The 24,385-nt window shown below is 35.1% G+C and overlaps 2 protein-coding genes across 3 annotated transcripts in view; both read right to left on the reverse strand.

The window, feature by feature from the left end:
- The window catches only part of RABGAP1L (RAB GTPase activating protein 1 like), a 722,977-nt gene that overhangs the window by 447,493 nt on the left and 251,099 nt on the right, over nt 1–24,385 (reverse strand). The gene's annotated exons all lie outside the window — the stretch shown is intronic.
- On the reverse strand, nt 3,641–6,472 carry GPR52 (G protein-coupled receptor 52). Its single transcript, XM_040263968.1, has one exon. The coding sequence runs from the start codon at nt 6,325–6,327 to the stop codon at nt 5,242–5,244; it is 1,086 nt and encodes a 361-aa protein (XP_040119902.1). The 5' UTR covers nt 6,328–6,472; the 3' UTR covers nt 3,641–5,241.

Genomic DNA, 24,385 nt, shown 5'->3' on the forward strand with positions numbered 1-24,385 from the left:
TGGACTCTACTTCCCTAATGCAAGGTCATCTTTCTGCTATGTAAAGATGTAAAAAATGCATTTTAAAATGCATTAATGGTGCATTTTTTAAAAATGGTGCATTTAAAAAAAAGTGGTAGGTAACAGAGATACATTTTACATTCAGGAAATAACGCTTAAAAATGATTGTGCTGAAGCAAAATTATATCAACAACATCTAATATCACAAACAGAAAGGCATCAAATGTGTCTGAAAATTTTACATGTAATAAATATTATACAAGTCAGAAACTACATAAACTGTCTTCAAAAGAAAACTGTATTGAGACAAAATTTGCCAATGTTACCTGTAAAATCAACAAAACTACTGTGAAAGATAAAAATAGTTTTTAAACAGCACACTTAACAGGACAATTTTCCAATCATAAAAGAAGTAAAAGGTTCACTATAAAAATTTTTTAAACAGAATATTAATAAAGAAGGAAAACCTAATCACATCACTTTTAATATTTTAAAAGAATTGTTTACACTATTAAATAAAGTTAAAATATTTTAAATTATAGAGCAAAACTAGCACTGGATAAAACTAACATTTATAAGAAACACTGAAAGGAGGATTATTTTTTCTCTTCAAATCATTTTTCCTCAATGTCCACATACCTGGTTGCTGATTATGCAACTTTCTACACATCCTTCCTAATCTTAAAGTTTTACTCAGAGAAAGGAGCAAACTGTTGGACCCTACACATCAGAACAGAGCATCAACTCAGTAACAGAGGCTCCTGTGCACTGTGATGGTCCTTCCTGGACAGAAAGGATGCTATGCCCAGCACATTACACAAGCATATTCCCCACATCTTAAACACATTTGTATCTTTTTCACATTTAATGATTACCTTCCAGGGTAGGGAGAGACAGAGGAACGTCATTTAATTTAAGGCAACAACTTCATTTCTAATTTTATATAATGAATGATACAAAGGGAACAACTCTACTTATAATCTTTGTTTCTTCCAGGTAACATGTTTATGACAAAATGCCTTAAATTCCATGTTAGTATACATGGAAAACTAAAATGCAAAGACAAATGGCAAGGTACTCCTCAACAATGCTTTCCTACTATTGCCAATCTGATGAAAGAAAAATGTTTAAGTATGTTGTATTAAATATATAACTAATACAATTTTTGTATTTACTATATTCAGTAAAGTGTTAGTCGCTCAGTTGTGTCCAACTCGTTTGCAACCCTATGGACTATAGCCCACCAGGCTCCCTGTGAATGGAATTCTCCAGGCAAGAATACTGCAGCAGGCTGCCATTTCTTTCTCCAGGAGATCTTTCCAACCCAGGGATCAAACCCAGATCTCCCACATTGTAGGCACATTCTTTACCAGCTAAGCCACCAGGGATGTAGGTTAATCTCAGAGTCATCCTGTCTCGTTTCATCATCTGCTTGCTGGATACCTTTCATCTCCAATGATGTATTCATGAACAACTATTCCTGGGAAAAGACCTTTCAGAAATTAAGGAAGCTTTCTACATTTAAAAAAATCTGGTGGTTTAGTCGTTAAGTCATGTCCGACTCTTGTGACCCCATCAACTGAAGCAGCCAGGTTCCTCTGTCCATGGGATTCTTTAGGCAAGAAAACTGGAGTGGGTTGCCATTTCCTTCTCCAGGAGATCTTCCCGACCCAGGAATCAGACCCAGGTCTCCTGTACTGCAGGCAGATTCTTTACCACCTGAGCTATGAGGGAAGCCTCGGTTTAGGCCAAATTCAAGTTTAACAGATTTGGTCAAAAAATTAAAAAATGCCATTTTATATAACTCTAAATTGTTATAAAATACAACTTCCTTATCAGAAACAGTAATCTTTAACTTGTGGTAGCAATAAATATGGCAGCCACAAAGACAATAAAACAGCAACTACCACAATTCAAACACTTTGTATGTGTCAGGAGCCATGCTGAATACAGAGACTGTTTTATCTCATTTAATCTTTAAATCCAGCCTACTAGGAAGGTACAAGTCTCTGGATCTTTCTGATCTAGATGAGAAAACTGAAGACTTGGAACATTTAGTATCTTAACTAGGGCTAAACAGCTTATGAGGGCTCGGGTTTCAGTCCAGGCTTCACAAACTCATAGGTTACAAAGCCTTATGACACTATATAACTTTAGAAACAACTCCACAGATAATAGAACCTTTGGAAATAGACTACAGCATTACTGTTTGGCTGCCATCTATAACCAAATTGGATAATTAGCACAGAATACAGTATAGTGGTAAGAATGATGGTTATGCTTTCCATTCTGAAAACATATTCATCTTAAAAAGGCAGAGTAGTTTCAAAATAAATATTACCTTATTACAAAACACATACTAAATCAAAAGGAAGTTAAATGGCTTATCCTGGCATTGCCCACAAAACATTAAAATAAATGAAGAATCTAAACCAAGGACTTGCCTTCTAGAGGCTTTCCTTTCAGCCTGTAACAGAGCTTTCCTTCTCCACCCTTTGTCTTCAAAAAAATCATTAAAGAAATTTATAGAGACTTGGAAAAGATATGCAATGAAAACTTAACAGAAATGAACAAAAGGACTATGAAGGGAATGTCATGCCCCAGGGTTTCAGTTTGATTAAAGACTAAACTGGTAAGTGTGGGCTTATCAGATTGCTACTTTAATAAAAGAGAGTTTTAAGATCAAGGAAAAAGATATCACAAGGAAAGAACTGAAACAAAGATTTAGGTGAGGGAAAAAAAAGAACTCAAGCTTTGCAGGGAAAAGGTAAAGACAGAGGTACAAGGTTTGAAGGCTTTGGGAGGAAAAGGCAGGGTAGCAAAATGGTTATGTGAGTGTGGACGAACCTCTACCACTAACCGAGAGACCCACCTTGGATAAATCACTTTTCTTTGACTTCCCCATCTTTAGTATGGGAATAAAAACAGTAGCTATCTCCAAGGGTTGCAGTGAGAATTAAAAGTTATCACATACGTAAAACTTCACAATGCCTAGCATATAATTATCATGAGGAAAAGCAAAAAAGAAAAAATGTCACAAACACAGCCTCAGGTTTTTTGTACAGAAAATGTATGAAGTCTTTTCTAACTATACTCACATACCAAACTAAAGGAATCAAGATCTGATTCCCAAATAACATGCACAATGTTGAAGGTTCTATGTATATCGGTCAACTTGAAAGTTAGTACTATGTTTCTTCAAACTTTATCTTCCTTAAACTGGTCTGAATTCAGAAGGCACCTTTCAACTTATCCAAGATGTCACTGGCAAACAGAATGAGAATCAATGTAAACAACCCAAACCACAAAAATGTGAAATAAATTTTCGATTTCCCAACAGTAACCTGTTCTTCTAAATGTTTTATTAAACTGAAGCAACTGAAGCAAAGTCTGATTTTGAATATGTAGAATACTGTTTTATTCTTTATTTTAAACCTTTCTTACATGTTTAAAAATATACATGGGTTCAGAACAACCTCAATAAAACAATGACATTTCTTTTACTAAAGGACCTCTTAAGTCAAACCACCAGTGTGCAAACATTGTTGGCTTCCAGTTTGAAGAGTCATAGGCACATTTCACTATACGCATTTCATAAAATAATCAAAAATGCTGAGAACACTCAGTAGTTTGATATAAATTTTAAAATATCTATCTGGCAGGAAACTTATGGTTAAAAAAAAAAAAGTAAGATTTAGATGTTTTAGCACTTATACCTGCATCACTATTAATTTCCCAAATGCCATTTTGCTACATCTAAACCCCTGACAATTTATTAAACTCCATATAGCACACAAAAAAATAAGTTAATTTAATCTCTGACTGGGAAAACAGATCATTACAAAAGAAAATATTGACAGTTCTTACCTGTTATTTGATAATTAAGTATACTTTATTCTCAGCATCACTAGGAATGAAGCTTGGTCTAACAGAAATATCTAATTAACAACTAACAAAATATTTTTCTATTAAAAGAAGTTTTTATATATTTTTGTCCAATGTTGACGATTTAAGCAACACTGATCTATATAGTGTGCTAAGAAGACATTAGGCACAGATCACATAATGTAATTTACATGTTCTTTGTTGTAAAAAATATAGTATGTGCAAATGCATTATCATACAAATAATTAGTGGACCACAACAGTAAGCTTTGCAGACCTAACATAAAAAGGCTAATATTTTACTCTTTACAAAAAAAAAAGGTGGAACACACTGAGTGGCTTTAAGAGCAATACCCCACTTCTGAGTGAGTGCATTTGCATTGTGAATTATCGTAAAGAAAAACAAAGCTTAACTATAGGCCGCCCCAGAAAGGACACCACTTTGGGCACATGTATTATTTCAAAAGAACATTTTTCAAAATAAAAATGTTTCCCAAAGCCATTAACAAATACTTAACACAATATCTTAAATAATATGTAGAATACTTTTTTAGAAGGAATAAGCCATTCAACATTATGACTTTTATATAATAGATTCTTTCATTAGCTAAGACACTTCTGGCTTAAGGTACCAAAGGATGCAGATAAAGAAAAATGGAGGAAAAATAATAGCAGGCTGTTAGAAAGGAGGAGGGAGCATACATTTACCCAGAAGAAACAAACAAACAAACAGTTTCTTCACTGCAGAAATTTGTGCTACAGATATAAAAACACAAGCAAAAGGGTTGTGTGGCAGGTAATAAAATATAATGCTTGCTATGCATCCTCCATGGAGGGACCTTTTAGGGATTGCAGATTAGTGAGTTTAGAAGTACATTTTGATGCAAAAGGTTATACTTTACCACATATATAATATGTAGCATTTTTCTATAAAGGGCAATTTGTGTAAGTAATTCCACAAACACAGAAGAGAGTGAGAGAGACAGAAAGAAAGAGAATGAGAGGCAGAGACAGAGGAGAGAGTCCAGTCAGAAAGAGAGAGAGAGACAAGATGCCAGGGAATTCGCTCATGCCCTGTGGAAGATCTGAGGCACTTTTCCATCCTCAGAGCTTCCCTTTTTCTAGTACTGCATATTTATACTCACACACTACAATTTTCTCATGAGATTACCCTCTATATATCTTTAGGTTTTTTTTTTTTTCCATGAAAAAGAAAAAAAAGAAAGAAACTTTTAGTCCCTTCCTCTCATAGTCAACTATTCAAGTAAATATTTCTCTAGTGGCAAATTTCCAGATAAAGCAAGAATACAATCCAAAACTACTGTCAGATTACATGTGATTTACTGTGGAGTCTTCTTCAAATGGAGCAGGAATTAGCCCGTTTCCTAGGTTTGGGGTCTCGTGCTTCCTTATCCTTGATACACATACAAGATGTACACATTGTCTCAGACAGTCTTCGGAGGCCTAGCCGGAAAACACTGTTGGAGAGGCTGTATATAACACAGTTACAAAAACTATTACTTATAGCCAGCCAGGTGGTTAGGAAGGACAGTGTTGGATTGTCCAAGACCCGGGAGCTTTCTAGAAGAAAGTAGATGATATAAGGGAGCCACAGCATGTAAAACACACTGGTTATCCGAAACAAAACCATGGCGTAGCGACGATCAGGGCTATGTCCAGCCTCTCCGGAGGCAGCCGCTTCATGGCTCGGGAATCGGGCCCTCCGGTCATTTATCTCTTTGGTGTGCTGCCGGCAAATTTTGAAAATGTGGAAGTAAGTGAAGCAGACAACTAAGGCAGCAGGGGCATAAAGTAAACAAACAATAAAGCCGGTAAAATAGGCACTGGTGAGCCAAGAGGTGGCACACCATTCAAAAATGTCACCGTGGTAACCAGGTTTCCCCCAGCCAAAAAAGGAAGGCAAGAAAATTAGGCAAGAGTAGATCCAGATTAAAACAATGCAAATTCTGAGGCGACATGGGGTGACCAGTTGATTGTAGGACAGAGGCTTGGTGATGGCAAGATAGCGATCCACACTGATGCAAGCAAGACATGCCATAGAAACACTTTTCAGTACTGAGATGATATATCCAAAAACCTGGCAAGTCAGTGACTCGTGGATACCTGTGGAGTAGTGGAGAAGTGAGAGAGTAGGAACCAAGCAGCTAACTCCAACAAAAAGATCAGCATATGCCATTGTTTGAATGAAATAGCTGGTCGTATAGTGGTGTAAGAGTGGAGCACAATGAAAAACAAAAATAACCGTTAAATTCCCAGCAATGATGAGAAATGTCAGCAAGACAATGACAACTGTCTCGAAGATGCATACGTCCACCGCACTGTAGTGGCCAAATCCAAGTGGGCAGGAGTGACGTTCAGACACATTCAAAATGCCACTGCTCGTGTTCAGGATCCTCCATCCAGTCCACCTGGAATCATTCATGGCTTGGAAGTAAAAGGACCTGCAGCTCTAGCTACAGCAAGCAGGTGCCCTGCCTAGCATCTGCTAAACTCTGCCCATGAGGGTCTCAGTGTCAGCTTCGGCAGACAGTGGCAGTGCTTCTGTCACAGCTGAGCATCCCGGGGAGTACTCAAGTCTCTTCATCAGCCTCGGTGCAGCAGTAACACACCTCGGCTTTGAGGGGGAAGGAAGAGGAATAAGCTAGAAAGGAGGTGAAAAACAGGTCACCAATTAGCTTCCTCCGATGCTTTCAAACAACTTTTTGCAGACACAAGGCACTTCTAGAGAAAATGGACTTCTTAATAATATCTTGCACTATGAAAAATTAAATCTGTAAAAGGAAAAAAGCAATTGCCAAGGAAAGAAAAGCTCTTGTGGGCCATTAGTTCTCTTCAGAAAGGTAGTTCCTTAGGGTTCAACTAGGAAGAACGAGGAGGAAAAAAAAAAGTCTTAAATAGTCTCAGGCTTCCTGTTTCATCTGTCAGGAGAAATGGATTCAAATTTTAGAACTTAATTAAAATCACAAATTTGGTTGGAAACCTAAGAAAAAGTTCATTGGGCTAAATAGTGTCTTTTGGCTCAGTTCAGGGTTTGATACTGGTGGGTCAACTCCATTTCTCTCTCTTTTATCTCAAAAGCTAAGAATCTCCTTCTCCAACAAGATTAATTCTAAAAGATTCATCTCTATTGGGCACAAAGGAGCAGAAGAGAGGTAACAGACTCCAGACTGCCCTGTAACTCTCATGAGAGGAAGGAAAAAAGCACACTTCCAATAAGGAAGATAATACACAATGGGTCAACACTGACAAAATAGAAAAACAAACTTCTGAAGTTTTAATTCTGCATCATTTTTTTAAGCATTCAGATGAAAACAGTTTTAGTACATTACAGTTAATGATGCTACCACCAGCACTGTAATTTATATCTTTTCCTTTTCAAAAGGAAAAACAAAATCATTTTTGCTATTAATTTCAGCATCAATAACTGAAAATAACCTTCATTATCTGATACGCCACCTTCCTTATAAATGGAGCATGATCATAAAATATATAGCTCAAAGTTATTTCTCACCTTTGCAACCACACCTATCTCTCACAAATATATGTAAATATATATAAAATTTAGACAATAGAAACTTTCCTATATGCTCTGAACTTCTGACTAGAAATGCTGCCATTATTTATTATTTAGGTATTTCTAGTAGGCTTAATAGTCTATATTGCTGTATCTTTTCTGTTTTCTTTAAATGATTAATACATTAAATCACTATTCGACTAAATCTTTTCAAAGTAAAATATTACCTTGTCTGTTATATTTGCAGTTCTATAGCAGCCATATGTTAAGAAAATGTCTCTTCTATTTCTGTACTCTATTTTGAGCAAGTGCTCAATTAGTACAGGGGCCATTAGGTAGGTTATAAGATGTTCTTATTTTAAAATACTTCTAAAGCATCAAGATGAGTTTAAATCCTAGAGTTTGAAATACTGAAAGATTGGCAGGATAGAATCCATCCAAAAGGCTTCCAAGGTCATTCTGATATCAGGTTAGCATTTGTCAAAAGTCTTTTTTAAAGTACAGGTATTTCAGAGAGTCTCCTGCCAGTCTTTGTTATCATACCTTTTGAAGAAATAACATGCATTAGAAATAAAAACATTTCCTTCAGGAACAATGCAGGAGCTTAAAAGAAAGCATTCTTCTCAAAGTTATTTTCTTGTGCACCACCAGGTCATTCAGGGAAGTCTTTCTTCTTTCATAATAATATCCACAGGATATTCCTCCTTGTACGTTCCTAGTTTCACTTATCACAAAATAGTTCTCTTGTTACAGGAATAAAACAATGCTTCTCACCTACATTCACTCTTTATCAGCTGCTAGGCTGGGCTGCTTGATTCAGAAGTCCAATTTACTGTGATGCAGTCACCGAGATGCTGTCAGTATATTCTTCACAGTCTCTCAGTATCACTGCCTGCACCTGAGCCGAAGCCCTGCTCCTCCTCCTCCTCACTCTGAGCTGATGCAGAAGAACTCACCATCAGAAAGGTGACTCGGTCCTCCTGCCCCAATCAACAGCACAGCCAATGGCCACTGCAGCTGAAACTGTCACTAGGTAACAGTTGCCAGGCACATGCAGGCTTATAGACTTAAACTCGGCAAGCTCCGATCAAGACTGACAAAAGAAGACAATGGAACTGACCGATCCTTATAACATATTAATGACGTGTGTGAATTTCTAGAAGTATTGTCCTTATAGCATGTGTAAAGATTATTTTCTATGAGCAGGACAGGAAAAAGACCCTAGGATGCACCTTTAAACCCTGTAGAGAAACTACCACAAGGTACTATGACACTAAAAAGTCAGCAGTAATCTAATGCTCACTGGCAGAAAAAACTTATTAATTATTAAAAATCATCTAAGTCTTCATGAACTCAAGTGACAGAGCAACTATTTTTATTCTCTAAAATATATTATATTTTGATTAATAGAAGTTACTTTATAATCTTTCCAACCTCTGACACACCCACACTAAACTGCCAAATCTGATGTATTTAACTGTACAAAGCATTGGAACTGATACCTCTATACTAAAATCTACTTGCTGGGCTATTTAAGGTCAAATATGACCTCAGAAGAGTGGACATTAGAAATAAACAGAATGACTGCTTAGTTCACTTTTTATCCTAGTAGAAAAAAGAATTAAACAGTCAAAGAACTTTTTCATATATTTCTTGAGCTACTCATACCCAAGTCAGAGGAAAGCTAATTTATAAGCTCATTTATATAATAGATGTTTAAAACATTTCCACTTATTTTGACTTACTATAAACAAACATTCCCAATTTTAAAAGTATTTCTTACAAGGTCAGCAACTTTCTTAAAAGTGATTTAGAATTCATTTATACATTATTTCAGAATTGGATCAGGAAATTTAAAATGAAAATGGATAACCAACATGTAGAGCATATTCTATGTGCCAAACATTATGCTATATGCTTTACATTTTTTTCTCAGTAAAAATACTCAATCCATATGAAGTGGACACCCATCATTATCATCTTCCAAAGGAAGAGAGTGGGTACCTAGAGAAAGTAAGTATAATTTGCTTACTAACAGTCAAGAAACCAGGAAGTACACAGGTCAAAATTGTCATTCTTAAAACCATTTTGATGAACCCCTCCCTCATTCTCTCTGTTTTCCACTTAGAGCAGCTACTGAGAAAATGTCTAAGAACAATTATATTCGGATTTCAAAAAATGATTTCAAAACCACAGGACCCTATTTTTTCCTTAATTTTTAACTAACTTTCAGGAAGACCGTATCATTGCTAAAATCTTCATGAGGTTAGGTGAAATTAAGAAACCACATTTCTCATTACCAGAAAAATTTATAAAATAAGTTAGAATAACAATCTTAGAAAGAGTACCATACTGAGATTTGAAAATAAATTTTGTAAATATTTTTAAATTATGAAAGTATGACAACACATTTACCAGAGACTTGGAAGAGACAGAAAAAAGTCACATACAGTTCTACTCTATATTACAACTATTCTTTAAGTAGATAAATTAAATTTTAATTGGCATTTCAATATCAAACTATCAAAAATTAACAGAAGAAATTAAAAAGCAGAAGTATATAGTAGATCTGAATGCAGTACGAACCTATTCAACATAATTAAGACATATACAATTTTCACACACTAGCAAGGTAAAAGAGTTCCCATAGACGGTAAACCAGAAGACACTGGAACATACCCAGGGACATAAAACAAGGTGCAAAAATTTCATGGTCTAAAGGTACTGCAATTATACAAAGTCTGTTCTGTTGTCTCTGTGGAATTATGTTAGAAACCAATATCAAAAGATATTTGAAAATAACCCACATACTTTCAAGTGCAATGTGACATTTACCAAGAGAGATCGCTGACCTAGTCAATGAAAGCCTCAAGAAGGTTAAAAGACTGAAAAAACACAGAGGGTGATTGCAGAAGAAAGCATTTAAATGAGAAATTAATACAAAAGGCTAGAAAAGTTCTGTTTTACAGGGAAGCATTTTGACTTTTGCTGCTGCTGCTGCTGCTAAGTCGCCTCAGTCATGTCCGATGCTGTGCGACCCCATAGACGACAGCCCACCAGGCTCTGCCGTCCCTGGGATTCTCCAGGCAAGAACACTGGAGTGGGTTGCCATTTCCTTCTCCAATGTATGAAAATGAAAAGTAAGGTCGCTCAGTCGTGTCCGACTCTTCTCGACCCCATGGACTGTAGCCTACCAGGCTTTTGCATCCATGGGATTTTCCAGGCAAGAATACTGGAGTGGGATGCCATCGCCTTCTCCGATTTTGACTTTTAGGGACACATAAAAACATTAAAATCAAACAAGATTCAGCTTAACTAAAACTTTCTTTCACAATAATAATACATATTCAAAATAAAAATTATAGATGATAAATATTCATGACTGTAGACAGGTCCTACATTTCACATAAAGAGTTAAATACGAAGGTTTCTGATGAAAACACTGAGAAATGAAACATTACTAATTATTAAAGTGGCCTCATCTAAAAAAATCTTTAAAAAATCATTTTAAAAGTATACACTATACATTATTTTTCAAGTTTTGAATAATATTTTTTAAAAATCAGACAAATGACCAAAATGTCACTTACATATTCAAATACTAGATCACTTTGACCCATTTATTTCCAATAAATAATCACTGGTAGAGACTTACATCTAAGAAAAATATAAATAATCCCTAGTTGTACATGCATTCAAAGGTATATGATAATATGGGAGGGAGAGTTCAAGGAGCAATAAATTTGACCCACCAAGCTTCCTTCTTTTCTTCTACCAACTTCAAAAAACCAGCTTCCGGAGTTCTGACAAGGTAATTTTCTTCTTTCCTGAGACTGACTTTTACTACTAGCCCCTCACTTTCCTTCCCTTCTATTCTCTTTTTCTGAACTGATTATAACAGAAACTAATTTATAAAATGAAGCTCTAATAACAACAGCACTAATAGCATTTATTTACACAGCTCATTACATAAAGCGCTCTGTTTTTATATTATGCATAATTCTCTTCATTTTAAGGGTCATTAGGTGTTTTATTACTGCCATTCTTATTAGTCATTATCAACCACCCCCCTCTCCTTTCAACTTATGAACACTGGCTGGGAAATAACTAAGAGGAATCATTATTTGGGATTACTAAAAATTACTTCTAACAGCTAAAAGTTAGAACTTCTTGAGATGATACATCACAGATGTTTAATTTTTCATTCAGACCTTATATATGTTTTATATATTCAACCTTTGCACATACAAAATTCAAATATGAATCAATATTTCATTAGACATCTAAGCAACTCAAGCAACAACTCAATAGGGGTTAAACAGCAAAAGAAGAGAGAAGCATTAGCCACTGGTGGTAAACAGCATAAACAGTAGGCAATGATTATCAAGGAGAAATGCAAAACCAATACTGTGGGGAGAAAAAAAACAGAAGACAATGTAAAGTTTTTTTAAGCTTATTTTTAAAAGATACAAAAAGGTGTATGGACTCAGAATTTCCTTATTTCTTCAACTATTCCTCCCCACCTACTAAATTTTCTCCACCTCCACTGTCACTACCCTAAGCCAGCTAGCCATCATCATGTGTGTGGACTACTACAGAGGCTTTCAATCTGGTCTTCCCAAGAGGTCTGTGGCCTCTTTTCAAACCACTACAGGCAAAACAGACAGAATATTCTTTTCAAAATGCAAACTAGATGGTACCATGCTCACTGAAAAAGCTTCAAGCCATTTCATACTGCCCTAACAGGTCCTACAAAATCTGATCGCTGTATATCTATTCAATCTAACTTCTCTTTTCTATTATTTAGGATTAGCTAATTAGGCTACTAGAGAAGGAAATGGCAACCCACTCCAGTATTCTTCCCTGGAAAATCCTATAAACGGAGGAGCCTGGAGAGCCTCAGCCCATTGGGTCGCAAGAGTCGGACATGACTTAGTGATTAAACCAGCATCACCACCACCACCAAACTGGCTCTACCTGCCTCCACTCCACCCTTTCCTCATCCCACACATATTTACTATGTTCCCTACTTGCCACAGGATATTTGTACCTGCTGCTGATTATGACATCATGGGTTTTTTTAGTTAATTCATATATATATATATATATATATATATATAATCCATCCCTCCTAATATATTCAAATTAAGGGAAATATTATTCATTTATTTATTTATTAAAGTTGTTCAGTCGAGTCCGACTCTTTGCAACCCCATGGACTACAGAGGCCTCTTTTCAAACCACTGTGGTTTGAAAGAAACCATATACAGTCCATGGAATTCTCCAGGCCAGAATACTGTAATGGGTAGCCTATCCCTTCTCCAGCGGATCTTCCTGATCCAGGAATCAAACCAGGATCTCCTGCATTGCAGACTGATTCTTTACCAGCTGAGCTATCAGAGAAGCCCATTATTCATCTATACCTCTACCTAAATCCAATTCAATACACATACTTGACTGCCACTTTGAAAAATCCTATCTAGCAAGAGATAATGATTATCATCATTTTAAGAATAAAAAAATGCTGCAAAATATAGTATAAATGTATTTTAAATGTACTATCAAATGTAGTATCAAAGCAACTTAGTCTAAGCACCAAGAGAAAAAAAAATGAATATAAAGTGGGACATCTTAGAATCCACTGATTCTGTGACCCTTCAAGAACAGAAAACAAGCTTATAGATTAAGTTCATTTATTATGAGGCAAGTTATTAGCTATTAAAAATATTTAACAAATGTTAGTGGTAATACAGAAAAAAATTTCCTCAAACTGACAAAGACACTATATGGGAAAGACCACAGCTAATATAATGCTTAATAGTGAAAGAGTAAATGCTTTCCTTTTAAAACTGGAAACAAGGCAAAGACGTCTGCTCTCACCACGTCCATGCACAATATTCTGGAAGTCTCAACCAGTACAACAGGCATGACAAATAGTTTAGTGATAAAGGAAAAGAAAGACATGACTGTATATATAAGAAAGTGAAGTCGCTCAGTCGTGTCCAACTCTTTGCGACCCCAGGGACACCAGGCTCCTCCGTCCATGGGATATTGTAGGCAAGAGTACTGGAGTGAGTTGCCATTTCCTTCTCCAGGGAACTTCCCGACCCAGGGATTGAACCCAGGTCTCCCACGTTTTAGACAGATGCTTTCCGTCTGAGCCACCAGGGAAGTCATATATATATATGTGTATATATACACATATATATGTATATATATATATGAATAAAAGAAAGACCCCCCAAAAATCTACCCCAAAAGCCCATCAGAACTAATGAATAAATTTTTTCAGAAACAAGATTAATATACAGAAATCATTGCATTTCTATACACTTGGAACAGTAAATGAAATTTTAAAACAGTAAGCTATTTACAACAGTATCAAAATACAGAAAATATGAATAAACTTAATAAAAGACATGTGTGTCCTCTACCCTAAAAACTACAAAATGTCACTGAAAAAAAGTTAAAAGGTCCTAAGTAAATGGAGAGAGATATAATCTTTACAAATTAGAAGACTCAATATTGTTACAAATATTAATTTTTCTCAAACTGATCTACAGATGTATTGCTATTCCAATTCAAATCCAAGAAGGTTTTTGGTAGAACTAAGAAGTTGATTCTAAAATTTATATATAAACACAAAGGACCTAGGACAGCAAAAACAATCTAAGGGAAAGATTAGAAAAAAATGTGGAGGACTGGCACAACCTGATTTCAAAACTTATTATAAAGCCACAATAATTAAGACTGGAATAAAGATAAGCAAACAGATGACTTAAAAGACTAGAGCCCCAAACTGCCCACACAATGAAGTTCTGCAACAGGAAAAACTTTGATGAAAGAAATAAGAACATGGCTGCTGTGTATGAGGGGTATGTGTGTTTACTGTGTATGTAAGTTATAGCTGAAGAGAAGGATAAAGATGGTTACACTTGCTTTCTTCAAGTGCTCCCATTTTGGTGCAAAGCCATCAAATTAGAGACCTAAATTACTTGAGTGCATTTAAAGGCATTGCCAGGAAATCGTATACATTGATGTTGAAAAAGAAAAACACCAGAATTCTCTGAAGCAATGTCCCATTAAGAATAAACAGGCTACTGAAATGTCTGAAAGAACAGAAACTGCTGGACAGAATAAGTGCATTCAGCCCGTGTCTACTTTCACACTCTCTCAATCATTATCCCTGACTCACTGCTCACTGTTTGCACTCATAGACACAACAGTCCACATGCAAGTGAGACACTGAGTGAGAAGAGGCTTCTTGTTAAATGCCAGTTAACAACACCCTGAGACTGCCCTAGCTAGCTGGGGTCTAAGACAGCTGGCTGAGAAAGCAAAACCTTTGCGACAATCCATTATTCGTAGTCACAAAGGAAAATGGACAAACAACATACTAATTTATGTGTATGCTTAACTCAGTGGGGAGAACGCTCAAATATATAATTAAAATCAAATTAATTGGTCAAAAGCAGTATGCAGAGCAATAAAATACAACCATGTACAGTATGATCTTTCCTCACATTTCTCCAAGTTATGTTATTATTTTTAATAAACATCTATTTAGTTTGAAGACTGAGTTAGAGAAGAAAATACAGGCTTTAGAATCAGCCAGATTTGGGTTCGCACTGGCTACAGCACTTAATAGCCGTAAGGCCTTAGCTACGTCATTTTCTTCATATATCTCAGTTTCCATATGTAACTATATGTAAAACTGAGATAATAGTTAACTGTTTTAAAGTCAGTTATGAAAGTTAGGAATTAAAGTAAACCTGAAAAAGCACATAAGGGTAGTTCACTCAATTCTCACTGATAATGAAGTTAAACATATTCTTCACTATAAACAGGCTTTTTGTTTAGTCATTTCTCCTTAAGAAACCATGCCCACAGTAACCTGTTGAGATTACAGAATTAAAAACAATACTCTCACTTTTCTCTTGAGTTGCCATCTCTCTCAACAATCCTTTTAAAAAATATATTTTTAACATATACATTAAATAGACCTTAAAATATAATATACATTAAAAATATATTATCTGAACCTGACCACACATCTTAGAAAATTCATCTGATTAGCAACACAGTAATATAAAAATTACCAAACCCTGGTCCATAAAAATCTCAGTTACAAGGATCCTGCAATTCCCAGATAAATATTTCTTTTTAAAATTTTTTAAATTTTGTTTTACTTTATCCAATTTTACATTTAAATCTTTATAAGATGGATCATCCACTTCTCTGCCTTCTTATTAATAAATTGAGAATTCTGAACATACTTTAATTTTTGCCTAGTAGGCTGGGATCATCACTGGTAATGTCAATTAGAGTACTATCTCATAACACAAATCAAAATTTGGATTCAATATACATGTATACTGAATCAAGAGAAACTTATTTAATTTTTATGAGCAATTAGGTACCTATAAGAGACTATATAAATTGTATATATGCATCCCTATATTTTCTGACTCTATTTGCACAGAAAAGAATACATAGATCCCTATTTTTATATATAAATATAGCAGTATTCTTCCTTCCTCTTTTAACTTGCTGTCTTTAATTTTCTAGAGGATTAAATATCAGAAACTAAGCTTATAAGAATTTTTTCCTCCAACAGTAAACAGAAGTACTGCTCTATGAATAACGTGTCATAGCTCAGTTCTGCACTGTCAGTTATTTCCAGGTAAGTAAAGTGGTGCCTATTTTAGTATGGCATAGACATAATAAATACACTGAAAAATAACATAGGAAAAAAGGAAATTCCAAGCTTTCTTACAACATTCACATAAGAGCTATCAATCATTCATGTTCTTTTATTACTTTGTATAACAACAAATTTGGAAATTTAATTTTTATATCAGTGAAATCCCATTAAGTATTAATATTACCTCTCAGAATGGGTTCAATACAGTCACCTCCCTTTAATTTTTATACAATAAAAACATAGAAGGAAAAGTTAAACCTTAAAACATTTCTGGGGAAAGTCTGTTAAAATTATATGAAAATAGAACAGCACAATTTCATTTTAAATAATGGGTTCACATTATAGGAAAGAAATGTTGATTCAAATTCATTTTTAATTGAAAGAGATTTTTTCCTTATAAAAGAAAATTGCTATTTTTTAAGATATCTTATTGTTATGGCAACTGAAGTGCTAAAAATAATAAAGAAATATCAAAGTTGTTATAGCAACTGGAATTTTAAAAAGCCATGAAGTATAAAATAATCAAACCTTTACTTGGCTTGAAATGCAACATCCATGACTCAGTTTTCAAAAGAAAATTTGAAGTAGTCATGCTCTTGTCTTTACAAGTTGTCTCTGGAGTCCAAATTAAACACACACACACAGACTTAGGCATAATAGTTGAAGTATTTCTTATATTCCTTACATTTCTCTCACTATTCTACACATATTAAACAGTGGCTTTGCTAACCATACGAGTTACCAAACTTCATGAACAGCAGAAAATGTTTACTCAATAAATGCATGTTGAATTGAATTCAACTATACAGAGTTGGCACAAAACCTGGAGTTTCTGATTTTCTAACTCATTTCTAACCTCTAGGCTTCACAGTTCTGCTCTAGAAAACACTAAAAGTGCAGGAAACTTTTACCCATTGCCAAAGTTCTTTGCCCAGATTCATCTAATTAGCTCAATTAATTTAAAAATTTATTGAAGTCCTATTGCATACTTGATATTACACAAGGTTCTAGGACTTTTTTTCATAGAGTTCACAGTATAGTACAGAAGAACTAAAACAAGTCGCCACCATTGAAACATAAAGTGCAATGACGGAATATAATGAAATTATCAAGAGAAAACTCATAAAGGTCCTCTCATCAGTGGTAGGATCCCTGAAGAATTTAAACCACGAAGTAACATAAATTTCTTGTTTGTTCTCAGAGAAGCTCAGATTAAGAAATTAAAACTGTAGATTTACATGCTTAAATCAAAACACATCTTAATTTTCATAGCTTTGTATGTTCCTTTCTGATAACTAATGACCAAGATACAGGTAACAAAGACAGTAATATTTGGTGCTAAAGCAGAACATCTCTCCAGCATTTATGGACTGAAGAGAATTGGCTGGGAATAGACTTCTTGATTCCCTTGTTTTATTTGTATCCATCTGCATTTTAGTATTTTCACCCTAAAACCATCAGCTTAATTTTTAAACAAGCAGTGATTTATCTTGTGAGCTACTGATGAAGACTTGAGAAGTTCAGACTTGGCTCAGTGGGAAATAGGAATATCTTAGGCCTAGAAAAGGATTGTTGGTGTGACTGTGGATTAGTAAAGCCTCCTGTTACATATGATACTCACGCGCGCGCGCGCATACACACACACACACACACAAACATTTCCTTATCTACCTTACCCAGTAAAGAGAATGACTAGTGATGACTGGTACTATTTTGATCCTGAGGCCAATACAATTCTATTGCTTTTTATTAAAAATAAATGAAATCATCCCTTATATGAATGATTTGTAATAACTTGCTTTTATTCTGAATCCATGTTTATTAGTATCATCCAACAAAATCTTATTTTTATAATTTTTATGAAAAAGATACAAACACTTAAAAACACCAAGAAAAAAAACTAATTTAAAGTCACAGAGTTGTATTAAGTGCTTAGATTGTACGTACAAAATAAATCATTCAACAGTTAATTTGATTTAAAAATGTAGTAATTTATATCCACACCGTGCCTGTATTATGACTTGTATAACAGTTGTTAGACTTCTATTCATTTATGCCAAATATATAGTGTCTATGTGTATGTATAAATTACACATTTTGTAATATTTCTCAAACTGGAGTCCAACGAATCTTTGAGAGTTATCTTTTGGATCCCATGAGTATTCAATAATATCTTTAATTTTCAGTTTTTACTTTCACAAAAATCTTAAAGGCTTTACTAGAAGTAGATTCTGATAATCTGATGGCTATCTCATAATGAAGTATTGTTATACAATACTGGTGCCAACATTTGTCGAAGTGTTTACCACTGTTTTGGAGCCAAGTAGTTCTTAATTCGTGCAGGCTGAGAAATCAGAACATAAAGAGGTTTAATATGTAAATGATATACCAAACAAAGGTTACATGACCTAACACCACACTGTACAAGGAAGCTTTCCAGTGGGTCAGAAAAATGTGTTGGGAAAACTGAGTTATCTGAGGGCGCATGGCCCCATAAGCATGCCAAACTCAAAGAAAATCCATACTATAACTGTCAGGATCACATGCACACCGTGACCAGCAGTTTAGTTTCAGGAAAATAACCTCATCAGTAACATTAAATTAATATGATAAGTGTGCATTTTTATTGATTTTACAGCTTGTTTCTGTTAGCTTTATTATGGTCATCAGAAATAAAAGTATAAAGAGTTTATAGTTAATTTTATATCACATATGGTTCATATTGAGGTAATAATGAAATGATATTTATTGTCAACACTGGTAGAAGGGGACTGTTGAGGACTTCTCTCCCCATGAAATGGTGTGGCATAGTCTTCAAAATGAATATTCTGGAAATACAATGTGATATATTTCCATCCAATACACTGTACTGTCAGCTCCTAGACCTACTCTATCACCTTATTTTTCTTTAAGCCTGGCACACAGTGCTTCAATCATATATACTCAGAACAAGTTTGTTGAAAGGATAATATTTCTGCTGATCCAGAACTCCCCACCCCCAAAGATCTCAAAATGCTTTATCAACAGACATTATTGCTGACTTTATAAATATATTTTATGGTTTACTCAAGATCACATTAAAAATATGAAAGAGAAAAATTTCACAGAAAGGAGTGAAATGAAAACCCTCAGACCAGGGATATATTAAGGTCATTAAGATTCTGTTGTAGAAACAAAAAATTATTTACTTGTCAATTTAATTCACCAACCAAAAACAGGTTAAGTATATTTAACCATCTTCTTCACTAGGTTATAAGCTCCTCTGAAAATATCTTTCACCACTGTTACTCTGAGTGGCAAGCACAGTGCCTGGCACATTACAGAAAGTGTTAGCTGCTCAGTCATATCAGACTCTTTGTGACCCCGTGGTCTGTAGCCCGCCAGGCTCCTCTGTCCATGGGATTTCCAAGGCAAGAATATTGGGGTGGGTTGCCTTTTCCTCAGGCAATGAGTGAGTGAAGTCGCTCAGTCGTGTCCAACTCTTTGCGACCCCATGGACACCAGGCTCCTCCGTCCATGGCATTTTCTAGGCAAGAGTACTGGAGTGGGTTGCCATTTCCTTCTCCATCCTTAGGTAATAGTATTTTCTAAATAAATCAAATTAATTGATTTGCATTCCCCTCTTGCTAAATATCAACGTAAAAATTATTTTATAAGTGTGGAGTCTAATCTAGCAGGTTGCAAACAGTCCATGGGGTTGCAAAGAGTCGGACACAACTGAGCAACAAATTTTAATCTAGAACAAACGGCAGAATTCTCTTAAAATATCAGAAATTATGGTAGCTTAAACTCGTCCATATAACGCTTTTCAAAAGAAAGCTAAAAACATTATACTGTCTCATTATCCTTGGGTCATGTTATGGGGGAATGAGGAAAACGAGAAATATAACGAATTGACCTACATTTTCCAGCACAACTTTATTTTTCACCAGGCAGTATCAAAGCTAAGTGGCTAAAGTGATTAGGTAGCATAGAGAACATCTCAGAATACTGAACCTCTGACAGAAATCACTTTTAAGAGACAGAAACTGAGAAAGGGAAGAATAAACCTATTATGCTGTTTTCAAGACATGACTAAAAGAGGAATAAATGTTGCTAAACTGGCAGAAGCTTGTAAGAAAATGTCTCTACTGAGAGGGATTTCAGATCAAAGAAGAAGATGTGATTAAAACCTGAATTAGAAGATTGAAGTAGGGATCAGCAGGGTGGTTGGGTAATTTGGGGCCCCCTAAGTAGCGCCAAGCAACAATGTTTACAAACTCCTGAGCTGAGGGATAGGAATTTAAGTAAAATGAATGGCTATGTATTTATAGACATTCATTACATACACATATGTATGTATGGATTTATTTATATATTTTGTTGTTTTTTAGTCACAGAGTCATGTATTTTGTTGTTTCTTAGTCAAAAGTCATGTCCAACTCTTTGAGACCTCATTGACTATAGCCTGCCAGGCTCTTCTGTCCATGACATTTCCCAGACAAGAATACTAAAGTGGATTGCCATCTCCTTCTCCAGGGGATCTTACCAACCTGGGGATCAAACATGAGTCTCCTGCTTTGGCAGGCAGATTCTTTACCACTGAGCACACACACAGTGTGTGTGTGATTAAATGTCCTATTAATCTAACACTGACACCTTCACAAAGCCAGCTTCAACTCAGCAATGCTTTAGATGTTTACGGTGACAAGTGTAACAAGGTTAACCTTGTAAAGTGTAGCTGTACAAACATGAACTCTCATTACAAATGCTACAACCCTCTGGTTTTCCCATTCACTGTCTCTTAACTATCCCTATTTTCAGGTGCTGAAATGGCCTGATACACAAGCAGTATAAAATATAAAGATGATCTATAGAAATACAGTTATTTAAAAGTTACAAATTTTTTGAAAAAATGTAGTTTCGTTTAAACAAAACTATGCTTTGGATTAAAAGTAGATTCTTGAAAGATTTAAGTGTGCCAGTAGGGTAGAATTAACTGGGTATTTAGAAGTCAGAACACTAATCCTAAGTAATTAATAATCAACATTTACACTAGAAAAAAAAGCGTTTACAGAATTTTACTCAATACTCAATATTCTGAAGTTGCTTATAACAATGAGATAAATCAACCTGATTCTTTTTTCTTATATAATTTTTCTTTTATCAATATACTTCCTGTGCTTATGCTATTTGAATAATATCAACATCTTGGAGTCTTAATACTCCAGTCTTTCAGCAATCGTGACAGGGAGAAAACATGATTAAGATGTATTTGTGATAGAAAAGTTTTAGAAAATTTCAGGAAACCATTTATGCAACATCTCTTTTATGTCTTTAAATTTATAAATTTAATAATCCTGTTTAAATGCTTACATACGCAAATCTTACCAAATTTTTGTACCAAAAGATGGCTGCAAAGTGTGAAGGATTCTAGTTATAGTAATGGGTTAGAATGACATTTTCCTTAATAACTCCTTTTATAAACGTATCGCCCAAGCTGAATGTCATTATGAGACTATTTATAATTTAGAACTTTCCGTCAAGACGATTTTATGCCCTGACATGACACTGAGTAGGCTGGAAACAGCTATATGCCCCAAAGGAAAATGAAACTATTGGTGTTATTTAAGAGCAAAGGTATTAAATACAAAGTAATCTTTATAGAACTTCATGAGAATGATGGTGGATAAGTGACTGCAATGTACAGTAAAATTAAACCTTACAAGCAATAATAATTACAATAATAAATGTTATTCCACCAATAAAGTTTCCTCCCTCTAAGGAGATGAAAGTTAATTATAAATATAATTCTAACCCTTTGAGCTTCCTAATAAACTAGATGTATGGAATGGTAGTACTACAATTAAGGTTTTTGCTGCACACAAAGTGGGTATTAGAAAAGTTCTGGAAAAGACAATTTACCCAATATTTATGGAATGTCTTTACATTTATCAATTTCAACTTTGCATAAAATGAGTTTAACTAACATGAGCAGTAACAAGAGGAAAATGTCAATTACTAGGGAACATGAGGATTAACTATATTTATGGAAAACATTGGTCTACACCCCACCATTAACATAAAACTGTGAAAAGGACAATCCGACTAAAGTGCTTGCTTCCATTTTGCTTTATTTACTTAATCTATTAAAAATAAAAAATATTAGGTTATGTCTAATTTGCTCCTTATATTTGGGGGGCTTTTCAAAAAAATTCAACTTTGTGGAGAATTCTGAACACAGTATTGTGAATGCTCTTCATGTCTCAGTCAAATGCTACTGGAAATGAGAGAAGAAAGTTTTAGTTCACTTATGTACTGCCATGATGTAAAGGAAACCCCTTGACTCCTCCTAGTCCCAAATGCCTAACATATCTCATTTATACAGTGACATACTTAACATATGAAGCATGCACAAAAAACACTAGATCCTTTTTTAAGAGATCTTGAGGGCCTTGAAATTTTTACACCCAAACATTGCCTATTAAGAATATAATAAGCATGGGCTTGAACACAAAGACTGTAGACATGAAAGCCAAAGAAAACTAATAAGAAATAACATACTACAGTATATCTTGATTATACAGGTCAAATCCTATTTATAGCAAATGCCATAACAAATTCAAATGAAAAACCTCAGCATGACAAAAAGATTCCCAATGCTGTGGCTGATAACCTAAGCATCTCACATAATACTCAGTATGTAACAATGTCCCTTACCAACTGAAACAGAAAAAAAGAAAAAAGGGGGGAAAGGTGGAAATTCCCCTATTATTTGCTTACACTGACCAACAAGGATGATCTAACCATTCTGTTCTAAATGTTAAATCATAATCCTATAGTTGGCTTATTTTAATTTCACAAAAGCTTGCATTCCATTGTATACTACAATTTTATAACAATAATAATGCCAACAAAGCAATAATCATGGGCACAGATAGAACATAAAAGCGTGCCATAAATGATAATATATATGCCAATGAAATGCAATAAAGTCTGGAATTTATTCCTGTTTTTATTTCAGAGTAACAGTAACACACTTCACAAAGAGTATGATTTCAAGGAGATTTTGTGTTGGTTGCTCAGTTGTGTCTGACTCTTTGCAACCACATGGACTGTAGCTTTCCAGACTCCTCTGTCCATGGAATTTTCTAGGCAAGAATACTGGAGTGGGTTGCCATTCCCTTCAATAGTGTCTTGAATATGGTTTACATTAGTCAGCAACTTTTTCCAGAAATTTTGATCTAAAATAGTTATTATTTATTTAAAATATGGTTGAGTACACTTGACTGAGATGACTTAAAGTCTGAAAAGTATATGATAAAACATTTCTAGAAGTCAGTAAAATGTGTATTTTACCACTATCAAAAAGAGTTTAATAACTGAAGGAACATAGAAATGACATGGACTTCAGGAAGTAAATGAAGGTTAAATCTGCAGTTTATTAGTTGGAGAAATCAGTCCTGAATATTCATTGGAAGGACTGATGATGAAGCTGAAACTCCAATATTTGGCTATTTGATGCGAAGAACTAACTCACTGGAAAAGACCCTGATGCTGGGAAAGATTGAAGGCAGGAGAATGGGATGAGATGGTTGGACGGCATCACCAACTTGATGGACATGAATCTAAGTAAGCTACATGCAGAAAGTGAAGAGGAACTAAAAAGCTTCTTGATGAAGGTCAAAGAGGAGAGTGAAAAATTTGGCTTAAAGCCTAACATTCAGAAAACTAGGATCATGGCATCTGTTCCCATCACTTCATGGGAAATAGATGGGGAAACAGTGGAAACAGTGTCAGATTTTATTTTGGGGGGCCCCAAAATCACTGCAGATGGTGACTGCAGCCATGAAATTAAAAGATGCTTACTCCTTGGAAGGAAAGTTATGAACAACCTAGATAGCATATTCAAAAGCAGAAATATTAGTTTGCCAACAAAGGTCCATCTAGTCAAGGCTATGGTTTTTCCAGTGGTCATGTACGGATGTGAGAGTTGGACTGTGAAGAAGGCTGACCGCCGAAGAATTGATGCTTTTGAACTGTGGTGTTGGAGAAGACTCTTGAGAGTCCCTTGGACTGCAAAGAGATCCAACCAGTCCATCCTAAAGGAGATCAGTCCTGGGTGTTCTTTGGAAAGAATGATGCTAAAGCTGAAACTCCAGTACTTTGGCCACCTCATGTAAAGAGTTGACTCATTGGAAAAGACCCTGATGCTGGGAGGGATTGGGGGCAGGAGGAGAAGGGGACGACAGAGGATGAGATGGCTGGATGGCAGCACCAACT

The sequence above is a fragment of the Oryx dammah genome, unplaced genomic scaffold (genome assembly GCF_014754425.2).
Source record: "Oryx dammah isolate SB20612 unplaced genomic scaffold, SCBI_Odam_1.1 HiC_scaffold_21, whole genome shotgun sequence".
Taxonomy (NCBI): domain Eukaryota; kingdom Metazoa; phylum Chordata; class Mammalia; order Artiodactyla; family Bovidae; genus Oryx; species Oryx dammah.